The 9259-nt window shown below is 48.8% G+C and overlaps 1 protein-coding gene across 1 annotated transcript in view; it reads left to right on the top strand.

The window, feature by feature from the left end:
- Positions 1 to 2393: 2393 nt before the first annotated feature.
- Positions 2394 to 9259, top strand: part of NEURL1B (neuralized E3 ubiquitin protein ligase 1B) — a gene marked incomplete at both ends in the record, with an annotated part of 97254 nt that continues 90388 nt past the window's right edge. The window contains one exon of the mRNA XM_082490058.1: positions 2394 to 2454. Within this exon, the coding sequence (XP_082346184.1) occupies positions 2394 to 2454 (61 nt within the window). The remainder of the gene's footprint in view (positions 2455 to 9259) is intronic.

The raw sequence follows: 9259 nt of genomic DNA, 5'->3' as shown, positions 1-9259 counted from the left end.
CATTTTCTTTTTCCCTTACTTTTGAAGGCCGATCCCACTTTAGTTGTGACATCTCTGTAATCGTCGTTATTGGAGTAAGCAACGTAGGGTCTGACTGTCCTGGGCAGTGGTGCGTCGCTGCACTTTGCTCTAGCAAAGAGGTGCTGGAGTGCCACATGCGTACACAAAAGCGAACCCATTTCTTTCAGTTTGAAGCACTACTCAGAGGACCAAAAGCTCCAAGACTGCAACCCAAGTAGTTTAGTTATTAATTATGATGCTGATTTTTGGGGGGAAACACTCTTTTGCCCACTTGGAGCTGAATGAGCCTGCATGGGCTTATTTCTGCAGAATGTTCATTTATCAGAGTACAGGATGACTAGCAAACGGTCCCCAATCTGTAGGAGTTTCTTGACCCACCGAAATCAATAGCAATACTCCTTCCGCCTCTATAAGCAGAGGCTGTAAAGAAGCAGCAGCAGGACCATCGCTCCTGGAGTAGGATACCAGGCAGACACTCACAGTGTTTCTGGAACATTGCAGCCACCTGTGGATAAGTTTTTGGTGTGTGTTGGTTTTGGTTTGTTTATTTTTATGTATGTCTTATTCACTATATGCCTGTTGCTTTTCCTTTTGAGTTTCTTTGCATTGCTGCTTATCTGCCTGGTGAGTATGTCCATAGGAATTAGAGAAAAGTGTAACTTATGCTTTTAAGAATCTCAGTTAAGATTTTTTTTTTTTTTAAACACATTTTCTCAGAATATTCTTCACTGACATGATAGTAACATCTAAACCTGTTCTTAAAAGCTGATGTCTAAACAATCCTGTTGTGCTTAACAGTTGACACGTAGATGTCTTTCCAAACACATATGGCCTCAGATAATTAACCTTCACAACACCACTGAGACCTGTAAAGGTCTCGCTGTGAGCAGCAGCAAGTTAGGCGAACTGCCTCAGGTCAGAGGGAATTGGTGCTGCAGCTGGGATCGGATCCAGTCCTCCTGAGGCACTATGAAGTCTGGTTCTTGAGTAACGTCTCTAAGTACATCTGGAAAGTTGGTTTGTATTTAAAAACAAACAAACAAACAAACAAACAAACAAAATATCCCCCAAACAAACTAAAACCAAACACAAACCCAAAACCTGCTATTCATAGCACAGCCATTGCGGAAACAACATCTAGTTGTTCAGTGTTAAGAATAAGAAGTTTCTTAATGGTATGATGGAAAGGCTACAGAGAGTTCTTCTTATAGCTGGAACTAAGTTCTTATAACTGGAACTCCACTGGCTAACTGCACAGTTGCCAGTACGAAATGTCTCTGTTCTTCCCTGGTACCAAAGGCCACCAAAAGCATCTTGCTGGTCTCCTGGCCAATACCCGCAACAAAATAACACAGGACACGGGGTGAAGCCTGGCTTGGATGCTGTCAGTATGAAATTCTGGGGTCCTTAAGGCCTCATGAGGAAAACCACTGTGAGGAGGAAACCTTCATTTCCAAGATTGCTGTGTCAGATGATATCTTGCACTGAAAAACACCTCTATCTCCTGTTGCCTATTAATTATTAGAGACGTTCAGCTGACACAGCGTGGGGATGCATTCTCTCCTGTGGTGATGGTTTAAAGCTGGTTCACTCCAGAACTGCTACGTGGTTCACAGCTTGCTTCTCCTTTCCTGCCTACTGCTGCGTGCCAAGCCCGGGTCGTCCCGTGAGCAGAGTGTGGTCATTCAGGCTGACAGTGCTTGCTGTAGATCCTGGCTTCTGGGGGGTTGTTTTTTGTGAAATAACGGAAGTTGCTTGTGGAAAAAAGATGCCTCCGTTTCCCCACTTGTAAAATGGAAGTTCTGCTTCTCTAAATCTCGTAGTACTTGCCAAATGTTTTTAGATAAACAGATGAGAAGGAGCCCAGAGGAGGGATCTCAAGGGATATGAATTAGCTATCGGCAGACATTCAACTGGAGTTAATGAGATAGAGAATTAATGACCCCATGGGTGAGTCAAACTACACTAACTATGTACCTCTTTGCATAATTGATGGCCCCCCCCAGTGCAGAGACCCGCTCGCCAGTGTCCTGGCTCGGGTTATGAGTACTCAGACACCTGGCGCAGCTGTAATTAATCCCTCCGTGCCCATACGGCAGGCAGGTGCCGCAGCCTTCCACTGGGCATTCGATCCCCTTCTCGCTCCTGGTGTGGGGTTTCCCTGCCGGAGGCTGAGATGCCAAGGCAGGACCGATGCCTGCTCAGCCCCTGGGAAGGTGCTTCAGTGTCCGAGAGCTGAAACCAGAGCCAGGACCTGCTGCCGGGCTCCGAACCACTCCTTGGAGAGCGGGTGCGAGAGCATCGGGGGGTTCCTCGGCATCTCTGATGGAAGCAGCCCTCTGGAGATAAGCAACCGAGGAAGGTCTCTGGGCATGTACGGCACAATGTCTCTGAGGAATGAAGCAAAGAGAGGGAAGTACAGCAGCTTGCAAGGTAGGAATGCCAAATCTGCCCTAAAACTCTGTAATTAACATGTCCAGGTGTTTGGCGCAGTGGTAATCCGTTGTGTTGGGAGTACGTGCAATCCATGTCAAAGAAGGTACAGAATAGTCAGGTAACAATGGCAAAAAAGGTACTGAAAACCCCTGGCATCTCTTCTCATGGTAGCTGTAAGGCCTTGGCGTTCTGCACAAATTTTAGTGACTTTTTTTTTGTGAGTCTGGAGAGAAAAACTGTGTAGTTTCTCCTGCTTTTTACAGCTTTCTCCATTGGCAGTTGGCCTGTGTGCTGTTAGAGCAGCTGATGCCTTCTGCTCCGGTAGCGACTGCCTTGTGCTGGGGGAGGGCAGGGGGGGGTAAAAGAATCCTCCCGGAGCTCTGAAATGTCCCGTGATGAAAGGGTCTAGGCAGACTGTACAAGTCGCTGTTTACGTTCCGAACAGGACGTGCTGCACCCGAAGCTGAGTAATGAATCTGAATTGAACCCCTCCTGGTAGGCTGATGCACCTCGACCGACTGCAGCGCCGCTGCCGGGGTTTACCGAAACTGGCGCTCCGTCAATTCGGGTTGCTGGCTTTCTAGACCCTCCTTTGTAACAGCTGTCAGTCCTTGGGGCAAAAACCTGCACTTTCCCCCCACTGGTTGGGCCGGCAAGGTTGGCACATGCAATTTTTTGGCTTCTGCAGAAAGCCTGGGCTACCTCTGCCCGTTTTCCGCCCCCGGCACTGCCCGGAGCTCTGGCTGCGCCGCAAGTCGTGGAAAGGTCTAGCTCTGAGCAGGATGCTTTCTGGGCCAGGGCCAGCTTTTCTTAAGCTGGGTGAGCTTCCTAGCAAACGAGGTGATATTTTGTCAGGCTGTGGCCTCTGGGCTCTTCAACTTCTCCAGCATGCTCTGGGCTCCTGCAAGGAAATTGCTGATGCTTAGATCTTGTCCGAGTAAGTACGGTTTAAAACCAACTAAGCCCAGTTTGTCTTTGCGATGTGCCGGTTACTCCACGCTTTATTAGGACCAAGAGGATTTTCCTGTAGTACGTTCGGGTCAGGTCAGATATTTGCATTTCTGAGAGGTTCAGGGGTCTCTGGTTTTGCTATCTGTCACCCAAAATGCACCTAAAGCCTGCAGGCACCCGCTCTAACCGTGCAGGTATGGGTGCAGCCTCCCCATCCTGGGGGACAGAGCAGGGAGATGGATGCAGGGGTCCACCTGGGCCCCATTTCTTCACTCCGTCATCTCCAGGTTCTCTTTATTTCATTTGTGTTTTGTTGAAGGCTGTTTGGAGACACTTGGGAATGAACTGGTTGTGATTGATTTCAGTCATTCTCGTATCCCTCCCTCCTGATGAGCATCCTGCTGCAGAAGAGCCTTACTGGCTTTCAGGTGATGGACGTGGTAAGAAACTTGGAGAACACAGCGGGGCCATGGTTCATTGGTTAGGGCACTTAATCTTCGTGGTTTATACTGAGTTTTGTGTTAAGACACAGCAACTGTAAAAGTGACAAACAAGTGTTGGTCCAGTGCCTTGTCACGTGCTGCATAAAAGGAGATAGATGTGTGTGGTTTCTGAAAGTCTCTGCCTTGCAGGCCATTAAAATGTGATTCATAAAGCAGAGGGACTTTTTTCCCCCCCACTGTTCCTAGATCAAGAGAAACCATGTACAATTCTGCTGCGACGGTGAGCGTGTCCTTTCTGGAGCTCTTCTGTAGGCTTCTGTCTGCAGAAGAGCATGAAAGAAATCCTTTTCAAATTTGGGACAATAAGCTCTGTTAAGAAAGCTCAAATTTTGAAGAAAAAAAAATAATAATGCTTTCCTCAGCTGGGTGCTTCCATTAGCCCCTGAATTGCCAGCAAAAGCGTGTCCGGAATTTGCCAGAATTTCTTTCTGACTGCCAGAATGGTGACCTCCTCCAAAAGCTCTCTTCACCTTGGTTGCTTTCCAGGCGTAGCCTAGATACATCCACTCTCTTTGAAAGGCAAAGTCCTTGTTTTAGGAGCACTTGCCCAGGGATGCGTTTTCCAGAATGAGTTCTTGCAGCTTTTCTGTAGCTGATGGAGACTTCCACCGGGGGGTAGAAGGCACAGGGACCGCAGAGGTGCTGGGCACCGTGTGCCGAAGCCCTGGCTGAGGGCACGGCTCCTTCCGCTTCACGAGGGTGCGTGGTATGCACGTACATAGACCCAACGCTTGGGTTTTAGCCCGCGTGCTTACAAAAGCAGCTCTCCTAAGGATGCAGGGATACACTTGGAGGCGGGCCAGCTGTCTGTGTTTCGGAGAGAGGTTCAAGGCACTCTTCTCGCTGCGTACCTCCCACAGCACGCCCAAAGCCTGCAAGCACCTGCTCCAACCATACGCCTCCTTGTTGTGGGGACGGGCTTAGGTAACAGCACAGCTTCTGTTCCTTTCAGGAAGAAACAAGGAGATGAATACAGGAGGCCACGTGTGCCTAATTTATTCATTCTGTCATCTCCCCGGGTTCTCTTTATTCCCTTCTTGTTTTGTTGAAGGCTGTTTGGAGACACTTGGGAACAAATCAGTAAGAGCACAGTACATGCCGTGCGCTCGGTGATTAGCTTGGATGCAGGATAAACATAATATCTCCAACTAAATTTATTTCTTTTTGATGAATTCGTTATCTGGTCGCAGCCAGCAGGGGCTGAGCCCAGTGAAATGCAACATGCGATGATACAGGGTAGGCTGTGAATTTAAAACCTTTGCTTGCCCACCCAGGCATCACACTTTTTTTCTTTCTTTCCATTTTTTTTTTTGTGTGTCCTTTTCTGTCCCCAGAATAGTAATCAGCTGGAGACCAGAGTTTTCTACCCACTGCTTTTCTCGGAGGAGTTGTGTTGGTATAGTGGATGCTGCCTGTGATAACCCCTCCTCCAAAATATGGAGTATTTAAAATAGCCAAATTTGGAGTTTCTCGTTCCTTTCGTTTCCCCTCCCAGTCTTTATTCAGGAAAAAAGTGCAATGTGGGTGAGTCTCAAAGGGCACTGTCCATGAACTTCTGCCTCTGAGCTCTCCTCCTGCCCCTAGCCGAGTTGAGCCGGAGGAGAAGCGGCAGGATTTGTGCAGAGCATCCGCCATTTGGACCCCAAGTCACACGCTTGCCTCGACCCTTTCTTATTCCAGGGGCTTGCCCTTCCCACCTCGGAGGCGGAGGTGTTCACGGTGTCCGTGCGTGTTGCAGGCACATGGTCTGCTCTGCTCCTTCTGCCCAAACCAGCCCTGCCGCAGGCGCGCGCCCCGTCCCGCAGCCAGGGACCGCTGGGCCAGCCACGCTTAGTGCCTGACAACTCGGGGGGGTTTTGCTCGGTGACGCATGTGGGAATTCCGTCTCCCCTCTTTTAAGGTTTTTAGTTGGTTGCTTTTTATTTTGGATTTTTTCCCTCTTTATTGATAGACTCTGACACTTTTGAGAGAAGCCAGTGTTAACACTGTGAAAAGAATTAAACCACCACCAAAAAGCATGAGAAAAATCTCAAGGAATCGGAGGAGATTTGTTTTCATTTAAGTTAGCAAATCCTATAAAGAATGAGCAGGAAAACATGATCTTCCCGGTTGTCATTTCTTTATAAGAAACAGCCCGGGCCCTGTGAGCGGTGTCATACCGTGGGCTGTGCGTGGGGAACGTGTGTTTTCTGGGGTGGCTCAGCACCAAGGAGCTGAGTTCCTGGGTCTGAGACGGATGGGACCCCGGGAGCGGGCTGAGTCTCGCTCATGTGGGATGCCGGTTCATCCCCTGCCCACCAGCCAACGCAGTCTCCTCTGGTCCACGCACCTCTTAATCTTCTGTTCTAGAAATCAGGACAGTTTTAGTTGTTTTTCCCCCTAATTTTATTTTAGAAAGAGTGAAGTCCCTACTAACCTGCCAACCACAACAAACGGCGGAGTATCCTGTCGCCTGTGAGTCTACCCCTGTGCCCTTCTCTGGTCAGGGCTTATCTCTGAGGTTGGAGCCTGGCCTGAGCTTTGGATAACTCTGCATTTACAATTTAGAATACTATAATAAACAAACAAATAACAGCCTCTTTCCCAGACACACGCATATGCATGTACACATATACACACGGAGCAATGCTTAATTCTTGCTGTCTGCGGGCCTGGGGGCTGTTTATATACAGCGCTGCCTGTTTATATATGGAGTTCATCTCCTCAAGCGAAGACAGATTAAGCAGCGGGGTGAATAGACCAGTTATGTGAACTATGGGATTTCCAACCTAGAAATACTGCCAACACCAAGCCAGACAAATTGGTAGCACAGCAGTGTTTCTCATTAATGTACATGGAAAGTTGTGCCTTGCTGATAATGCACAACAGGGTCCTGTTGGGAGGTTTGGGAACCCATCTGGGAGCAGCTCTCAGAGCTGTATTCCAGGCTGGGCTGAGTCTTCTTCCTTTCTTCTGTGTTTTCTCCTCTGAGAACCTTGCAGGGAAAAAAACTTCCCAACTCCCCTGCATCGACATCCTGAAGTCTGTGGGAATATTAGCATGTGAGTGGTACGGTTTGCCGAATAGGAATACGATTATTATAGCCTCCCTTCCCTCCCCGCAGCCGTTCCATGCTGTATGTTGTTTACTGGGTGAGTGGTTGTGCTTCCCATCTTCCATCCCAGGACAAATTGTTTCAAACCTGAAAAGAAGATTACCTGCCGTAATTGTACGTGGTGGTTTTCTTTGCTGCTGCAAGTGTTGATGCCGATGCGCAGGTTTGTGGGTTGGCTTCTTTTGTGTTCTGCACGGAGCGCTCTCCTATTCTCCCCAGTTTCTGCACTTTTAACACTTCACCTTCTCCCAGAGACAACAGAAAAGAGCGACAGGCTCGTGGTGATGCTGGGCTGACCCAGGACTCAGTTGCTGATTCTTCTGGGGAAACACTAGACAAAAGCAAAGAACCGTGTCTCTGTGTTCCCACTCCTAAACAATTTTTTTCCTATTTTTTTTTCCAAAATCGGGAGGAGGGGAAAGTGCAGTCTTGGTCCAAATACTTATTTATGGCAGACTCTGGCGCAGAGGGTGCGTCACCAATGTCTGGCACAAAAGGTTACAGTCGCCATCAACCAAATAATAATAGAGGCCATTGTTCAGGGTCCAGTGTCAGATGGGTAAAGAAAAATCCCAGCTTTGCCTGGTGGGCTGGACTGGGAGGTGCCCTTCTAATTTCTCTTGGAAAGCGCTTGGCGTCTTCAAATTGGCCCTTGGACCTCAGACTTGCTCTCCCTTGCTGCTTGCCATGTGCACCTCCAGGATGCCGTGGGCTTTGCCCTTATTTAAAACACAGCTGCTATTTTTGGCAAGTGCGCACACGCGTCTCCGTGTATTGGAGTTGTGGGGAAAACCCCTGATAAGGTACACAATCGTACCGCAGCCGGTACGGCGGCGGAGGGGTTTTTGTCTGCCGCTGGCCAGACGGCGTGGCTGGTGCCAACGGCGTTTGCGTTGGGACCTTCTTTGCCTCTCTTTGTGTTGGAGGAGGAAGCTGGCAAAGGGCTTGCATTGTTCGGAGCTGGAGAACAACAACTCCTGGCTTGGGTGGGACCTGGCTGGGGCTTTTGACTTACTCCATCACGATGGACTGGTAGGAATAGCGCGTTAGTCTGCCTTGGAGGATGATTAGAAACCAGCAAACTTCTCCTTTTCTGAGACGGGCAGTTTGAGCTACAGGTTAGGCATCTGCATCAGATGAGCAACCCCCTTCTCCTACCTGGCTGAAAGCACCTACGGAAGTGGCACGATTGCGGTGTCTTACGAAGTGATAACACCAAAAGCTTCTGCGTATTTTTAGCCATTTTGCATCCCGTTATCATCTTTCTCACTGCCCATTAGCGACTTATCTATTCAGGGATTATCATTAGGATCACTGTGGGTATGCTGCTTGGAGAGCTAAAAAGCTGGAGCTGGCGGAATTTTTCTCCTTCCCCGACAGCATTTCCTGAGGGAGGTTATGTTGCTTCGGGATATGAATAATATGGGTCAGCCCGTCACAAAATCAGTCTGAATTCCTTCTAGTAACTGTCATGTCTACAGCTGCCATGTTGCGCCTGGCTGCTGAAATGACAGAGAAGAGATATCTGTGATTCATGGAAGGGAATAAGAAAAGCAGTTAAAGTTAAGAGCCCGGACTCAGCATAGAGATACCACAGAAATGCTCAGGAAAGAGTAAATATAGTTTTGACCCTGAAATGAGAGTAAACTGTGTGGAAGGACCTTGCCTGACAGGGCAGCTTGGGTTCAGAACAGCGTCTGGAGATGCATGAGGTGCCTCATTGCTGCAGTTCTTCAGTGGTCCCGTTTCCACTGCACAGCAGTGACTGCCCGATGTCCCTCCATCATTGCTTGTGCAGAATGCCCCAGGATGAGTCCAGGAGTGTTGTCCACCTAGTTGGAGTAAATCTGGGGGAATATTTATGTGCCGGTGACTGATTCTTAGCTCTTTGGAGAGGTGGACCTCACTGCCATGTCACTAGCCACTCTGCTTTTTATCGTTTCTTTTTCTGTTGTTGTTGTTATTTTAAACACGCGTATTCTTCTTATTTCCGTGAGTCTGCACCAGTCTGTATGGGTTCCCTGAGGGTTTGTTAGGTGAAGGTACGGTGTTCAGTGCTCTGCTGTAACCTTGTCCGAAAGCTCTGCAAAGCAGGGTCAGGTGGAGCTGGGAAGCTACAGGTGGACTTGGGCACCACAAGCTCCCTGAAAGGGGGAGGCATGACTTATGTTGCATGTAAAAATTTCCCGGTGCTCTGTGGAGGCAGAAGAATTGCCTTACCTCTGACGGGTGTCCTCCCCTACAGGGAAGACAG

This window comes from Vanellus vanellus, assembly GCF_965231255.1.
Source record: "Vanellus vanellus genome assembly, chromosome: 13".
In the NCBI taxonomy this organism is placed as follows: Eukaryota; Metazoa; Chordata; class Aves; order Charadriiformes; family Charadriidae; genus Vanellus; species Vanellus vanellus.
This window is presented reverse-complemented; position numbering and strand designations above follow the sequence as displayed.